At 36.3% G+C, this 18,550-nt stretch overlaps 1 protein-coding gene across 1 annotated transcript in view; it reads left to right on the top strand.

The window, feature by feature from the left end:
- Positions 1–18,550, top strand: part of LOC135471673 (filamin-A-like) — a 70,176-nt gene that overhangs the window by 15,933 nt on the left and 35,693 nt on the right. The window contains 3 exon segments of the mRNA XM_064750985.1: positions 14,317–14,568; positions 15,026–15,102; positions 15,104–15,124. Coding sequence (XP_064607055.1) covers positions 14,317–14,568; positions 15,026–15,102; positions 15,104–15,124 — 350 coding nt within the window.

Raw genomic sequence — 18,550 nt, 5'->3', positions numbered from 1 at the left:
GGGTGATATAGGGTTGCTGTTTTCAGTGGTAGCTGGGTGATATATGGTAGCTGTTTAGTGTGGTAGCTGGGTGATATATGGTTGCTGTTTTCAGTGGTAGCTGGGTGATATATGGTAGCTGTTTAGTGTGGTAGCTTGATAAATGGTATCAGTGTAGCTTTTCATTGATTTGTGGTTACCTTAAATAGCTTACAGCGACTTCGTTCCAAGGTTGGGGAGTGGTCTGTATTCTAGTTTGTGGTCCTGTAGTGGGAACCAATGTCTTTGCTCTGTTTTCATATGCTGTTGACAGAAAAGCTTTCCTAGTTTGCACTGTTTTCTTGGCCAGCTCCCACCAGTACTCACCACAGACTAGTTCAGTCAACATGGACATTGTATAGGTGTGCTTATTACTCCTTCCAGGTGAAATGCACACCTTATCTTTAATTGGCTTCGTCAGGTTCAGCTGTATTCCCCACACCTGGTCAAACTATCGTATTTTTAAAGTATATAAGCAATTGCTTGACACCTGTTCAATTGAAATAAAGACTATTAGAAAATGTTGTAAACTTTATTTAAATTTTTCTGTAAGCAAGAACAACACCGTTTATTGTTGGAGGTCTTATAAAAGAATCAATGTTTCACTTGTTGTTAAGTTAGAAACATGTATTGCAGGTATATACTGAATTAGGGGAAATCCTAACCAAGCCATAATAAACTCAGACAACATATTTCTTAATTCATTTTTATGACAAGTTTTGTGAAATATTTCGGAAAAATTTGAAAATTTATACCTTGAACTGAGGCAGTGGTATTATTTGTGGATATCTATATTGTTAATTGTGATGTAAATGTACATACTGGACCTGCAGGCCTATTTGGTTATAGGTCTATGTCCAGTATACCACTGTATCCTCATAATTTGCCCATGATCATAGTATTTGGCCTGAAGGCTATTGCAATATGTGTGTTAGAAGGTAATTGCATGGTGCTCTCCAGGCATACATGTATTGATGGTTATGTTGTGTATGCCAGTAATTACTGTTATAGTCAGTATGGGCTATATCATGCCTTGTGACGGACTGGATGAATATTTAATGCCTCGCTGCACACATGTGCTACAATCTCATCCTTTTGTAAAGGGAGTGAAAAAAAGGAAGGAAAAGAACCCACATGATTTATCAATGAGTGTTGTCTGGGTTGAAATTGTTACCCAGTTCCAAACCTCATAGATCACATGACTTGACAGAATGCACACATTTGGGAGTGTGTGAAGAGGCCATATAACCCTCATAAGCATCCTTTTAAGCACTAAAAGTGTACACACAAGACCTGAAAAGACCCCACTATGGTCTCCTTCACATGTACTTTACTAGATCAGACAGTGTGAAGTTTATCTTGCGTTTAGGAAAAAAAGTATTATCAAACAGTATTCCCGAACCAGTTTTAGAAAAAACACCTGGACATTATGGTTGGACAATAGTTTTTTTTTTTTTTAAAGTATTTTGGCATCTGTGCCATCACATAATGTGCCATTATCTGTGCTGTTGCCAGAGGCAAGGTTGGGAATGCCAAAGTTGATTTTTTTTGCTGTCAAACAATGTGCCTAATATTTGGATAATTAAACAATGGCTACCAGAACACAGCTGTATGTACTTATGTACACAAGGTGCACACAGAGCAAACTGAAATATCGGGTGCAGAAAAATGCTGTAAAACCTCCAAAAAGAAAAAAATTGCTGCAAAATCTTACGCTATTGTAGTTTTGATGGTAATAATCCAGTGATGTAAGGATATAAATTATCAGTTGGTTATAACATGTAGCTATTATGAAGCATTATCCAAGCATCCATCCAATAACATTTCTAGAGCAAGTAATTACACTACACAAGAGCAAAAACCCTTGTATTTTTGTAGTGAGTAAGGATGTAATCTTTATGTTAAAATGTGACATTAAGAGGATTTATGCACATGCAAAAAAGGGCCTTTCTAGTTATGTATAAAGACACTTAATTGTGGGATTTACAAGATTTATGAGGGCTTTTTTAGCAGGTTAAAATGAGATCACTTAACCTGCTGGGCAGGTAGCAGCCTTTCAAACAGTCTCCTGTTAGCAGTGCACTTGCATTCAGGTAAATATTAAAGCACCTGATGAGTGTTATGGCATATGATGCAGAGTATCCAACTGTGAGGATGTGTGTTCATACTCTCTGGTGAAATAAAATTATTCCCTCCACATATGACCTCAGTTACTATCATGTAATTCTTCTGCCTTTTCAGTATTGCCTTGTCATGAATGTTTATTCTCGTGGCAGTTATAATAGCTTTGCTATAAGGGACCTGATATAGGTTGTGTGGTAATATGTGCAAATATGGTACGCACATGGGAGCAGATTGTGGATTTAAGATGTCCATCTTAATCTGGTGTTGAGCCATGGCAAATAACAACCCAGTGATTTATTGTCAAGCTATGTTAAAGGCTGATAATGGAACAGGATATTGACGGATTACATAAAAGAGAAATAATAATGATAAATTCGGCAAAATTAAGAAGGTCTTTTTATTGTTATTCCTGTAGTATATAATAATGCAATTACACACTCCTGGTTGTATAATGTGGACAGTGCATGCTAGAAAGCATAGCATACCCAGTCAATAAATGTAATTAGGTTGTTACATTTACATTGTGTAAAAGTGACAACTATGTGGCAATAAACTTTCATATACATTTTACATGTGCTACATATTACTGTATAAGTATCATTTTGTTTTAAAATATTATACTTTGAGTATTCAATTGTTGAAATGAATCTCCTTTTGGATCAGGGAAATTTCCCTGCTTCATTGGGTCCAAAATCAGTGAAGTTAACAGTTCTCTGTGGTATTGTCGTACATGAAGCTCACTGGAAACTGCTTGGTTTCCAGGAGTATGAAGTCTGTCACACTTAACAAAGTTCAGTTGAGCAAATAAACATATTCAGATAAACAAAATTTGATCATTTTTCGATCCATTCATTTCCTGGTAAGTATAGAGAGACTGTTCTGGCTTGCCAGCTTGTAACATAATATGTGCGTGTAGATACTTTGACAGGCATGGTGGGCCACAAAATATCTGTTTCGAAAACAAAAATATGCTTATCTACCTTATGGAATTCTACTGTGTTGATTGTGCCTACCTGTAGCCCTACATGTATATAGACTGGTAGTGGTGGGAATGCCCCTGCCCCTGCAAATACAGGTAGGTGTATGTGAGCCATACATGTGTGGAGATGCTTTGAGGGCTGCCACGAGGGGGGGGGGGGGGGGTCATACTAACCGGGCCTTCCTTAACAGGGACCAAGGCCAGGTTCCTGCTAGCTCTGCTCGCTTATCTCAGCCAGCTCTTATCCTATACACTGTACGCCTGGCTGCTGATTTCTACCTGGAGATCGGGTATACCTACACTGTTGACTGGCTACAAACAGCCTACTGTAAATGACCTAAAATTTCATCCATGATGAAGTTGCTCATATTTTCTTATTCTGAGGCTTCAGTTGATCTTAGAAAGGTTCTTTCAGTTTTGTTTTAAAGGAAGGATGATGTTACACTGAAGTATAAATAAATAAATATTTTGTTAATTGTATATGCCACTAAATGCTGGGGATGAAATTTTATGTCATTTGCTATAGTCTCTTTACATTTACCCAGCGCAGTTTGCTCATAGCACTGTTTTGCGTGGATAGAACAAAGTCAGTCTGTCTTCCTACAGATCTTAAAGTAAAAATTATGTGTGATTAAAAGTTAAAATTTATAATATTTATAGATGATTGAATCAGTATCAGTTGATGTGGACAAGTTTTAATTGAATGAGCTTTGAAGTTCACTTCAGCCAATATTCTTTAATAATTTATTCATTACACACCCAACATTACACTTCTCAACTTCAATCGCCGAAAATGAACCTTCAACGCAAATTTAATGAAATTTAAAAACAGGAATAATTTTAAGAATGGTACAAGAATATGAACAGAGAGAAAAGATGCGATGTCATTAGATGCAGACCTCCTGCAAAATTTGCTTTGCTTATGCCATCGTGCGATATGAGTGTTGCTAATGTTGAAGTGAAATATATGCGGTGATTGTTTCCACAAGGTTAAAAGATAGGCAAATGTGGATGGTGTATGATTTTTAGTATTACTTCAGACTTTAGTTCAGCAGATGCTCTGTAACAGTGTCATTTAAATCCTGTAACCTAGAATATCAAAAGAATGAAATTTTATAAATATTTTACTAAACCCAACTGCGTATGTACAGTGAAAGCCATTCCTAGAGGGCAGACAGGGGTTGAATCAAACCATTTTTGATATTTAGCAGGTTACATAGGGGTGAGTATCCTGGTATGGGTAAACAGTAATTACATCCATCATATGCCTCAGGTGCAACACTTGATCCTCCCAGACTCACCCGTACCATCCAACACTAAAACTCCATCCCACAGGATGTTGTCTGCAATGCGGTATTGCTTGCACAAGATCATGTACATGTTACATGGTGTAATGGATTTATACCCTTGTTCAAAGACCATCTAGGTCTGTATACCCCCGTTTCTTGCCATCAGTGCTAACCTTCAGCTCAGGGCCCAGTTTCATGAACCCTATTTAGTGTTAAGTAGCCCTTAGCTAAATGAACTTCATATCTCTACAACACACGTTGTCATGGTAGTTAAGGGTTTTCTGAACTAAGTGTGCTTCAAGAAACCAGTCGCAGCAGTTTCGAAAGCTACACATACTAAGGTTGCATTGCTGCACAACTGAACTTCATGAGTTCAAAATTGTCTACCTTCCTGACAAAAATATACTTATTAAATTTGGTTACAAATACTACTGAATATGTGATTAAATTGGATTCAGTGATGGATGAAGTTTAGAGTATCACAAGTAAATTGTAGAACGGAGCTGTAAAAAGTTAATACACCTCCAGTGTCACCTAGTTTTGATAGACAACATCTCTGACATGTGCCTTTCAGGTGGAGATCAGTCTTGCATGCATGCATGCAGAAGGATAATGTAGAATTTGACACAATACCTCTGAACTTAGCCTTACATGCAGATGTAAAAAGTTTAAAGGCATTTAGTATATGGACAGCTATGGAGAACATCTAGGCAGTAAGACTTTTACACTATCCCCATTGTTGTCAAATTAGATGATTCATGACTTGAACCTGCCAGTATTTTTTTGTATTATTTTTTAACAATATTTTTATGTACCTTCATCATCTTTGGTTTACTATTTAAGTTGATCACTAACTTTTCTGTCTTACTGTATATAGTAAAGACACTTTGACCTTCTATCCCCCTCCTCCATGGCTTCATGTAGTTTTTATTTCTGCATGACGTAGAGGATATGCTTTGATGGGATTAGTATGTTAACAAATACTCCACTGATATATCACTAGTATAATGTTTTTCTGCTCTTTTTTGGGACAGACACTACTAGTGTTGAAAGTTAAAAGTTACATTTCTCTCACAGTTTTTTTTTTCTTTTAGAAAGGTGAAGCTATGGATATAATGTTCATTATATAAACTAGCAATGTGGGGAAAAAGAAACTGTGTAATCCTGTTACTTCTACACATGTAATAGCTAAAAACAGCATAGACAAGATGAAAAATTACATTGCATAATACAGTGTTGACTGGCATTGTAGCACATTTGTTCAGTTGTAGTAGATGTAACAAAGCCAGTGTAATGATTCTGTCTTTCCATATAGGTAGATATTTCACCTGCAGATTGCGAAGGTCTCCTGACATTGGAGCCAGAGCTTCTTCAGCCCTCTATACCAAATGAGACTTAAAAGCCCAGTTTCACTTAGACTATTCTAGATCACCAATCACCTGTTCGTAGGATGTGATGACTCAAGTTCGTTATAGGTGAACTTTTTCAGCAATCAACAAAACTTGTCAGAAAGCCCATAAAAGACATTATGGTAAGTGTAGCTGTCAGCATGAAAGGGATTGTTCATTGATTGTCTGTGGACATTGTCATATGCCCACAGATATATAAAAGGAAAAGCGACTTAATACCAGAAATATCCAAATAATTAGTTTACATTTATTCACCGTTTTAATATTTCCATGACACCTTCCAGGAGACCTTGTAACTTACTTGAATGCAGCTCTCCTTTTGGAATGTGCTTTTCTGTAAAATCTTGAGATGAACAGTTTATTGCTTCTGAGTTTTGTATTTAAGAAAGACTGACTGACAAATTTTTAGTAATACTTAATACCAAGAATAAGCCATGTTAATAGACCCTCCTTATGCTAATTTTGATCCTGGTCATCAGTCAAACTGAATGTTGGCCATTCATGCACTCTGCTTGTTAGATCTGTTTGTCATATACCTGGACTAACTGCTGATTTTCATTTCGACTTGTCACATTGATTTTCAACTTATAGTACTCAGTTCTTTTAAATGACCTACACTGATCCGCTGAGAGAGGAGCATATTCACATGGACAGTTCATTCACAAGAAATATTTCATATTCTCAGGCATGAAATAGGACATGCAATTTGATGTTGTGGGTGCAGTGTTGGCAGTTGTTGACTGAGCAGTTGAATAGACATGTGTCTGATAAACTGAGCATTACAAGAATGACTGGTATCTTAATATTGTCAGAAATGTCCACATCTACATTTTTGTCATGTTTATAATTATAAATGGAAAAATAAAAGTGATAATGAATTCTTAGAGTAATTTTGCATTCTAAGGCTTTGGTTATGGACCAGTGGCATGAACATTTATTACAGTGGTGTGGACATTTGTTACAGTGGCATGGACATTTATTACAGTGGCATGGACATTTATTACAGTGGCATGGACATTTATTACAGTGGTGTGGACATTTGTTACATCGGTACAATTATGAACATTTATTGCAGTATTATGAATCATATATTACAGTGGTGGTATGAACACTTATTATAGTGGTTTGAGCACTTATTTTAGTGGTATAAACCATATATTGGTGTGACATTTTGAGATTTATTATGGTAGCATGGATCAAAATGTGATGTCAAGTTCCCCAGTGGGTAAATTCTCTGAAACTATTATTTTGTTATGTAATTTTACAGGTATTCATGTTTAGGTGTATGTTAGGTGACAGAGGGGTTGTTTGTTGTTGTGGTCAGGAATGTGTTTTTGATCAGTCCGAACATTTTAACATACAGATTCAGCCGCAGTGAACAAACAGGGAGACAGAAATTGTGTTGTATATTCTAGCCATGTTGTACATATGACTTTCATTTCTCTACAGCAGTTAGAATTCGCAATGATTTATGGGATCCACATTTTCAGGGCATGCTTGAAAAAAGGTGGTCAGGAAAAAGGTGTGTATTATATTCCCAAATATGAAACCCAGGTGTTTCCTGTGTTACCATAACAACAAGGTTATCATTGTTCCGATTTCGAAACTGGGGCATTCACAGTGACTGAGTTGAATATCACCACATTTTGAGAAAGGTACATAGGTAATTTATTTCTCTCAGTTTTACGAATGGATGTAAGTTTTTAGGCAGTATATGTAGGATACCTATGGACACACAGCTGTGTAGGAATAACATACGCATAGAACAGCTATGGTTTGGTAGTATGTAAAACCTCATGAAAGAAGTCCAAGTTTAGTTTTGTAGGTGTAGGTTTCTCCTTGCCCTCCCCTAAAAAAAAAAGGTAAATGATTAGATCACATTCCACTGTCACTCTTAATATTTTTTTCTGAAGCAGAGTTTAAGGGTTATGTGTATTTAATGATAGTGATGTTAGTCAGTTCAGAATTTCCATGAAACCTTCAAGGCATTATAAATATAGGTGTGATGCAGAATTTGGCCAATTACCTTCACAACCATAAGATAACATTGGTATGTTAGTGTATACTTTTTGATACAGTCATGCACACTTGTTGTAGCTTCTTGAACTTGGAAATTGTATACTGGATTATGGGACTGCACAGTGCATGGTGTACTATTAGCAAGGTCTATTTAGTACAATATATGGAAGCAAGCCTAGACCGAGTGGTTAAGGTGCTTGCCTTAGAACCAGTAGGACACGTTAGGTGTGAGTTCAATCCTAGTCTTGCACAATGCATATGTAGATTTCCCCTTCCTCGCTGCTTGAACCCTCTACACTAGTATTATGAATATGAAATAATTAAAAATAACTCCTGATAAAGCATGTACTGATAATTAAGTTAAGAAAAAATGGGGCTGCTAGTCTACTCCATATTGAGTCGATTAACTGCATATCTGTGTTTATAGGGCAAAAAGATATTTTATTGCTATCCCTTTCGATCTGGCTGAGCTGTTCTTAAGTACCAATACCAGTATGCCCTTTCATGTGTCCTGTCGTGGGCAGATCTATGCTATTTTCATAGCTGTAGAGTAAGCATTCTTCAAATTTGTGAGAGGAAGAAAGTTTGTGGGTGGAATGATCTAGTGTGGGATGGAGTGGCCTAGTAGTCAAAACAGCCCTAGCTCCTTCAGTTGAAGGTCAGAGTTGATTTGTAGGGCTGGCAAGTTTTAGGCCTTTTACTGAGCAGTCTATTCGTATTTAATACTGTAAGATCAATATTGACCTACTCCTGAACCAGTGAAAACCTAACCATAGCACCTGTCACTGTGTAAAGTTGTACAGTTTTTGTGTAGGTGTATTCTACTGCTTTTAAGTTAATGAAATTTGCATGCTTTTCTTTTATGACTCCTTCAATAAACTATGTTTTGGTGACTGTCGAAGGTACATATTGAACTTGCATGGGTTGTAATCTGCGTAGGACAAAATGAAATGTTAGCTAAAAAGTTTATTAGGTTTTCAAATATTTCTCACAAATATGTAGAAATGTCTGTAAACCATCCTTTAGAGTGGAGGCTATATTTCACTCAATGAAGTATATAAGTGAAATATTCTTGAGTGCACTGTAAAAGACCAATCAAATAAATAAATCCATTATAAAATGCTATTGTGTAAATGGAAAATTTTGAGTATGCAGGTGTTAATAATGACAGAAATAAACTGTATGCAGTATAGTCTGAATTTAAGTTATATTTTAATAAAAAAAAGAGTATTAGTGATGAAAATGATGAATTAGTGAAAACCTTGTCTTGAAATTAGGTCAGTCAAGTTTGCTGTTAGGTGTAGACAAAACCATATAAAGATGCATGTTAGGTGTGAAGTGCCTATAGTGTAGGTTATGTTAGTCATTTGTTGCGCACATACTAGTCTGGCAAGGAGATTTAGTTTATTTGTCCGCTTGGAGGTGACATTTACAGCTGTCTGGTGTCAGGCTATGAGAAAATGACCATATATGGCAAATTTGCCACAAGCCGCATGACCTGTTGCCATGGTAACCTGTCAGCAACATTGGGTGTTCCCCCATGACCTTTGACTCTGACAGAGGTGGTAGTGTGTGGGATATCCTGATTGTAGGAAATCCTGTAGTGAATGAGGCTGACGTCAATTGTCACCGCATATAGTGCGAACTGGCAGCGGTAAATGCTCCTCAGTAGTAGATGTATAGTTAGAGGCTTCTTATTATACTACTGGACGAACTGCCTACCCATCTCTATTTAGACATTTATGAAGTGTTTCATTATGGTTGTATCTTAAGTTTTTACACCAAAAAACATTCCATTCATCCCCTGTGCATTTGAATGTAGTCATGAATGAATGAGCCAGAAGTACTTTTTATTGCATGGACATTCTATGATTATTCTAAGTTTATTACGTGGGAACTTTGGACCTATGAATTCCAGTTTGTCATTTGTAGGTAGAACACATGTACTACCTGCATATTTCTTAATCATACCACTTTCATACCTGACATACCTTACTTTTTGTAGAACTGATTTAAGTTTACAGGAGATTAAACTTCTGGTGGTGACAGTGGTCATTGTAAAAATGCTTTGATGTTGACAGCTACTTTGAGAGAGGATCTTTGGATTTGTTGACATTAAATGTTGAACTAGATATCCCCTCTACTTCATTCTGTCTAGACTTCCAACAAGTTTTCAAGAGATGTAGGTGTGCAGGTAGAACAGGGAACTTTGCTCCGGTAATCTGAACAAATCACTCTCAAGACTTTAATACTGTAGGTGTTAGTTATCATTAACAATGACGCAAATATGTCTGTAGTCTATGTGATCTTGTGGTCATGAAGGTCAGAGAGAAGATTGAATGACATGTATTTAACTGATCAAGCATACTGGATTTGGAATTTACTGCAATCATCAGCAAAAAGTGGGCTGATCTACTTGTAATCCGCTTCTTGACTTCGGTTGCACTGTTAACTCATGTACGTGTGTTCACTTTCAGATATTTAAGTTTTTCTGATAGATTTGAAATAATGTAGACGGAAGCTGAATGTTTGAATTTACAATACACTTAGACCATTAAACTCCGGTTTTTAAATGATGGCAGGCTACTTAGTTTATCATAACAACCTTGTTTTGTTGTTGTTGATTTGTTACGGTTATGTTACATTGAATATAATCAGTTTATACCAGACAAGGAAATTGTAATGAATTAGTTAAACACTTTTATGAATTTAGGTTGTCTATAATAAAGGTGTATGCTGATTTTATTGATTCTGTATGAATGAACTGATGGTCTGTTCAATCATTCAATGTTTACTTAACGCTTTACTCATATGTACTGATTCAGAAGTTATAGACACAGTATGTAGGGATAAGCCCTTTGAGTAGTGTAAGTATAGATTTGGAGTACATGCAGACCTGGTATAGTGTATGGATATATGTCTAAATATTGGTCATGTATGGCCTTGTATCATATATGAAGCAGAAAGTGCATGCAAACCTAAAACTGCCAGGATGACTTTCAAATTTTAGCAAGGTTAGGGGTAGCTTTTAGATGACACAGTGTCAGTGCTCGGCCCATTACATTATAACCCTGCTAATGCCTGGTGGCTACCACCACTGGCGAGATATAATTTGATGAGTGGCAGATAAATGGGTTCATATTTGCCACACCAGAGGAAATGAGGTTCTAATTCATCCATATAATATGGTGGGTACTGCACGTACCGATTCAGCCAGCAGATGCGGAAATTGGAACAATTTTACCTGCTGTCAAGCACCTCACCCTGTCACATTTGTAATTGCATTCTTTGTGGGTTTGTAATGCTGTGGTTATAGATCATCCTTTGCTTTTCATTTGACTGATATGATCATTTGTGTGTATAGTCAGATAGTTCATATTAGCACTAATCCCTAGGCTCTGCCCAGTTTCCTCCCACCATTATGCTGGCCTCCGTTGCATAAGTGAAATATTATTGAGTACGGCATAAAACAACAATGAAATCAATAAATAAATAAATCATATTATCATACCTGAATGATATCCGTGATAGAAAGTTAGGTGATCCATGATAGTTAAACAGCTTCAATATCTTTATTAAACTCAATATCATTTCCACCTGAAGACATTATCATTTGATAAGTTCATCTTGGACCAAACTGAATAAAACCCATTTTCAGAACATACTGTAAAAAGTTCCATATATACTATGAAACATGACTTCTGTCAACAGACGTCTGTATGAAAATGTTACAAAATAGAGACTTTTTTTTTTTTTCCCCATCTTCCATATTTCTGAAATGCAACATATTTTTCTTGCAACATACTGTGAAATGTAAAAGGTTCATCTATATATGATGTCCTACTTGTTTTGGCGGGTGTCTATTCATGCTCCCTCGAGCTGGTCACACACCCAACTTGTGATGTGCACAAAAAGGTGCGTCTTCGGGGATAATCCCAGGATCCAAGTGCACATTGGCCTCTTTGTTACTGAAAAGGTGTGAACACTGTAACAGGTTATTTCTATGGTGATTCTTTCAGTCTAGAATTGGTTTAGATGTTCAGAAAAAGAATAAATTGTAATGCTCAGTATAATGTTCTCTTCTAACGAGAGTGTAGTATGTACAAACTTTTTTCCATATAAGTTTAGCTGGGTATATATCCAGGTATAATAATATCCTTGGATCTACAAACACTTTTCACAGTACAAGGTGTTGGTGATCTGTCTAGTCCATTCCAGCAAATTCTGTTTTGTTTGGCATGTATACACATCTTCTGGAATTTGACCTACCCCTTTTGCTATGATCAGAGTGCATGTGTGTGGGTGCACTCAATCCTAGGATAAGCTATCAACTCTGCATGGGTAGAGAACGAACAGTTAGTGGTGGGCTTAAATTATACTATTAGAGATAATGTTATACTTGCACGTAATCTGCCATTTCTTTTCGTCAAAAGTAAAGAAATGATGAACAAACTTCCTGTGGTTTCAGAAATTAGTTTGTCCTAATGAATCTCCTGTCTATATTGTTATGTGGAGAAATCATCAGCACCTGGTATGATATCCTTAACAGTGCAGATTCACTTTTTTTTTTCAATTTGTCTACAATCCATCTTCAACAAACCAAATTCTAATTATTTGACAACTTTTTAATTGCAAGTGATTCCTGAAATGTTGAGATACATCCAGTATCATGTGCACTGGAGTCTTGGTGTTTAGACACTCGCTCCTTTTGGCTGTAAAGGGTTTTTTAGAGTTAGGTTAGCGCTAAATGTGTGTATTTGCTTGAGAACAATGATTTACAAAGCTAGCATTCTGACAGCCATCACCTGTGGATCCAGGGCCGCAGCAGTCTGGATTGTCTTCAACTTTGACCTTTCAAAGCTCAGAAAAGTAACAGTATTTTTAGACATGGAAATGTTGTAGGTCTGCATCTTGTAAAAAAGGAGCTGTTAGTTTTAACAGATGAGCAGCAAAAATGAGAGACTAAGGAGGACTTTATTTTATTGGATTAAGAATGAACCTTTTGCCTTACAAACTCTTAAGATATTTATGCTACTGTACTGTTAAATTCTCATTTAGTTTTATTCCTGTGATGTTATATTTAAGCGCCATGCATCCATGTTACAACTGTGTGTTACGCAGAGCAGAAAGTTGACACATTTGGAATGCTGGCTAAGCAGTTATCAGTTGTGTTCTTATAATGTATTACACAGGCGTTTGACCTTTTCCAGTAAAGCTATACCTGATGCTAGTGATGATTGATAATGTGAGATGGTGATAAATTACATCCACAAAGTGCATACAAGTCGGACACATGTACATCCTCGTGTTGTATCACTGAAATAGGTATTCATAATGGCGTTTGTGGGCCAGTATTGGATAAGATGCCAGTATCTCAGTGCTGTACTTAATGCAGCTCTATGGTTCTTTTTGACTGTACTAAGCATTGCAGTTGGCAACTATCTTTGCATGTATTGTAATTAAGCTTGTTGGCGTATATTAACACACAGTTATAGACACAGTGTGTAGGCGTGTTATAAACATTATACAGTGTTATAAAGTATTGGTTATGAAAGTGTTGTGGTAGTTAAGTTCCTTAAGGTTACAGTTGATAACTGCTTGAACTTCAACTGAAACCTTGAAAAAAGTGCTCCGCCCAGTCTTGTATAACATTATGCATGTTTGGCAGGATGGTAACGTTTATAAACATCACATCATCTTGAGGTCAGAAATGTTTATTTGAAGTATGTATGTTGAATTTGGTGTAGCATCAGAGTATTTAGAGCATGATTCATTTTGGCAGCAGTTTTCAGGGAGATGTGTACAAGAAGGACACACACAGTTGGAAATAAGATTGAATAGTTCGAATAACACTCTAGACTTTTCTTCATAAGCATGATTTTTAACACCTTCTGAGTCATTTGCTTATACCTTTGCAATAGGGCAAAGTGTGCATTACCATTTAAGCAGTACTTGAACAAATTTACTGATCTTCCTGCATTAAACACATTTCTGAATCTACAATAACTAGACATTTGTACTTCAGAAAATAAGAACTAGGCTTCTTTACTTTAGAAAGACACAGGCTAGTGGCAGATGTATTATAATATGAATGGATATGGCACACATATTATGTATTTTGTATCTGTATTGTGTATGCTGTGAGTTCAAGTCAAACTCACCCTGGCTTCCTCTCTGGCCTTAAATGGGAAGGTCTGTAAGAAACAAGTGGATGGTCGTGGGTTTCTCCTGGGGATCTACCTGGTTTCCTCCCACCATAATGCTGGCCACTGTGGTATAAGTGAAATATTCTTAAGTATAGCATAAAACTCCAGTCAGATAAGTAAATAAATGTTTTGTGACTTGAAGGCACATTTATCTGAATGACATTCATTGTATTATCACATCATTTTGTGTAGGTCTAAAAATAATTTCATTGAAAAATATTAGTGATACAGACATAAACTCAACATGTTTCTGACTTTTTTTAACTTTGCAGACAGTTCTGATATAGTGGATAAGAAGCTAAAGCTGATCCTGGGTTTAATATGGACGCTCATTTTACATTACTCAATCTCCATGCCCATGTGGGAGGGGGAAGAACCCACGCCCTCAGAAGGAGGCCCCACCCCAAAACAGAGACTGCTCAACTGGATCCAGACCAAGATCCCAGATCTGCCAATCAAGAACTTCACCACGGACTGGAACGATGGTCGCGCCATTGGGGCTTTGGTTGATGCCGTGGGACCAGGTAAGTGTCAATATACACCTGTGAATTTTCTCTTCAATGTTTTTATGTATAGTGTACATATATACTGACTTATCTGAATTTGCATTATTCCTGGGTATTGTGGAAAGAGTTTATTATAAACACATTTCTTAACTTTCAAAAGATATTCAATAGTAATCATGCGAATGGTTGTCTTAAAGATTCATAATTAGCATCATTTAAGAGTTTTTGAGATGTCATAGTTCTGAAATACGGTTGGATGAATTTCTGGCAAGTTCTTGTGGCACATAATTTATTGCTGTACATTGACAAGGATTTGCTACCAAAATAGATCAAATGGCTTTGAGGCTCTGATGGTTTCCTCCCACCATAATGCTGGCCGCCATTGTATCAGTGAAATATTCTTGAGTATGGCATAAAACACGAATTAAATGAATTGTTCATGAATTAACCCAAATGGTATGTTTCTGATTTTCAGGTTTGTGCCCTGACTGGGAAGACTGGGATCCTAAGAAAGGTAGACAGAATGCTAAGGAAGCCATGGATGCTGCTGAAAAAATGGCTGGATGTGCCTCAGGTAAAATGCTTGAACCATGCAGTTCATCTTGCTTTTTATATTGCTTACCTGCATAAAAAAGTGGATAAGTATGAAAAAAAACAGGTCATTAAAAATGTAGAAAAGTTGAAAGTTTCCAATGGAATGGTATTCACATAATTCATTTGTTTATACCAGTTTTACATGCCTCAACTGATTTTACTGATAAGGCAGTTTTGAATCAAGAATTTAAGGCACCAAATTTCATCTTTCAGCTAATCAAACTTTAGAAAAACTATGGTGTGTTACAGTAGATTCACCTTTGTGGAGCTCTAGCATAGTGAAGTGAAGACAAGTGCAGTTGATGTTTGTTAAATGTCTGGCAGTATGAACAGGATATAATAAGGGATGTGTGAAATCATTGTTGGAGGTCAGCCATCTAGTTTATCAGCAGGGGCTGTCTGGGCTGCAGTCAGGAAATTGTGAAGGGGAGGCAAATCTGTCACTGGCAGCTTTCAAATAGCAAATGTCAAGCTGTCACAAAGCAGCAGTGAACAGCACCCAACCCAAAAGTAGTGTTAGTGATTGTGAAGCAGAATTCATATAGGGCTTTTGGTGGTATATGTACACTTGGGGTTTGCTTGCACCAGTCAAACGGTTAAGAGATGCTCTGTATTACTGGTAAATTTTAATAAAGATCACATTTTTAGCTGCCTGTGCTGCCTGTGTATGCATTTTACTAGGTTGCTGGTTTCCATTGTTTGCTCTAATCGTGAGTACATTATGTCCTGCTGTTCAGATTCTCACATTTCACCTTGATTGGGGATTTCTTGTTTTATGTGGGATTGTAGGCATCTTTTAAAATTTTCTGTGGCATTTAAGCTGGTTGTATATGGTACACATTGCCCAAGTATGATTCCTTTTAAAAATTAGCAGAAAATTTTTGTGAAAGGAATAAACCTTACAAGGAAAATGTTTTCCACGAGTACTAGAAAATGATTTCTGTTTGCTAGTTTTGGAGATCAATTTTAATACATTTTGTAAGACATCGTCAGTACATATTTCAGTTCTGCTGCATTTTCAGCAAGGTTTTCAAAACGCATTCTGAAGATATATATAAGTCATATATTGTTGAGGTTATTGTATTGTTGTAAACCTGAGAAGAATCCTATGAGCCAAGTTTAACCCATGTGCTAAAGTATGGGGGTATAGAAGTGTTCCTTCTGAAGTAAGCAAGTGTTGAATGATGGCAGCCAGGTCATGGAGGATGAAGGTCAAAAGGTCTCTGGGTTGTGTTTCTGCCTTCACATGTGGCACCTGCTCAGCATAAACCAACACAACACTCATCTTAGCTTTGGTTACCATTGGTAACACAGTGCTATTTTAAGGATTGGCGGTTTTGAATGTTCCCTGCATTTCCAGGTATGCAGACAGCTGTATTATACCAGAAAGCCAACAGTTTGAATGCCAACTGTAGTTTGTAACATGTATTTCTGTTTGGGGTTAGTCGAGCAAAAAAGACAGAACTTCTTGCATTTACATATTCTAAAACACAATTTAAATACTAAAAAATATACAACTGTCTTTACTTCTTGTCAAACTATTTTTGTAATTTTAGGAGTTTATGGAAGTGAAAGAATTGTTTCAGTTTTATGTTTTTTGAGACATCATGAATAGATTTTTGAGAAGAACATCTCCACATATTGAGTTGCAGTGTTGAGTTAATTTGAAAAAAATAGGCCTATAATCTGAAGAAAACACATGTAGATTCTTGGTGTCATATTAAAATTAAGCCAGAACTAAAACTTCTTAAATCTTAGCTTAAACTGGAGAACTGAAGGACCTTGCTTCAGGCAAGAAGAAACTCACTTTATCTATGCCGGTTTTAAATAAACACACTGCTTGTATTTGAAGGTTTGTAAGTTTCCCCCTCCAGGACATATGTTTACCTTTGCCATTAATTAAACAGCTAGAATTACTTATCATAAGTATCATTTGAAATATTCAGCATTTAACTCTCTTTAAAGTAGGTTGTCTACATGAAGATAATCATATATATAATGGTTTTTTTGGGGTATAATCAAATTTTATGTTTTATAGAAATAGTGTAAGTCTGGTTATGCAGAGCCAGTTGAATCAACCAGTGTATAATTTAGGTTTAATTTCATTAATACCAGCTATAGTAATAAATTTATAAACAATAATTCTCATAGCCACACATCTCCTGTGTGGAGATTTATTTTTTGGGGGGTGGATGGGTGGGTGTGGGAGCAAAATGGGAACTCCATGCATTATTCATGGCAGTTTAGCTTAGCTTGCTTTTCCAGAATTTTGCTGAGCTGGATTACAGTTTCCATAGAAACTCCACTTTTCTTCTCTTGCTAGGATGTAGAGAGGCATCTGCTAGTAGTTTGTTTATCGGGGTGTAGTTTGGTGGTTTGCCAAGAAGGAATGCTCCGATAAGGTTGATGTTTAAGCACTTTAGTGCAAGGGAAACTTTAGAACATTCCAAAAGTTCATCTGACAAGGGGGAAAAAAGTGAAAAAAACATGATAAGACAATTAACCAAGCCTGCTGAAATCGTCAAAAGTTTTGCTGAAGAGATTAATTTTCTTGAACATCAAATAAGATCCAAGAATCAGTGCCTACAATTCAAAAAGATGAATTAGAAGTGTGGATTTGCATTTAAAGCATCTGAATAAATCATTAAATGTTGATCAGATTATCTCCTGAATTCAGCTGTATTGTAGAAAAAGTTGTCCTAATGTGATTAAATCTGTATTGCTTGGCTGCTTTCTTACACTACAAACACACAAAAAGTCATGTATATATAAGCTCCAGAGCTCCAGAGATAATGTCTCGGATTTCTGTTTAAACTGTACCTGTTCTCAATTTGTTCATGTATCATTTCAGTATCATTTCTAGATCCTGTATTTCCTTTAATTCTTGAGAAACTACTCAAAATCATTTTGCTACAAGATGTCAGATATCTTTATGAAGTCTATTTTAAAAAAGTGTGAAGACCATGAAAGTAAGGTGAAGTATTTGTGTTCTGAATCTATGCAGCATGGGACAGTGTATCAGGTAAAGATATAAGGCATAATTCCCGAGTGTTTTCCTCTGTGTGCTATTTCAATACTCTGATATATGGGTCCAGTTTCACGAAGCAGTTTTTCACTTTTGGTCAGAATTTGAAAGGTGGATTAAAGTTGTTATTGCCATTTGAAATATGGAATTAATATTTAGGTAGGATTAAGAGGCTGTAACGTAGCAAAGTAATTGTATTTAAAGATTCATTTTTTCATCCAATTTTGTTCGTTTTTTGTTCCTGACTTGAAAAATCCTCTGTGAAACTGGTCCTGTTTTCTGGTTAACCAATCTTGACTTGAAACAGAAGATATATGTTATGCTATATATATATATATCTATATCAGTTCAGCATTCATCTATTTCACAAGTTAAAAGACC

This window comes from Liolophura sinensis, chromosome 7, assembly GCF_032854445.1.
Source record: "Liolophura sinensis isolate JHLJ2023 chromosome 7, CUHK_Ljap_v2, whole genome shotgun sequence".
NCBI lineage: Eukaryota > Metazoa > Mollusca > Polyplacophora > Chitonida > Chitonidae > Liolophura > Liolophura sinensis.
This window is presented reverse-complemented; position numbering and strand designations above follow the sequence as displayed.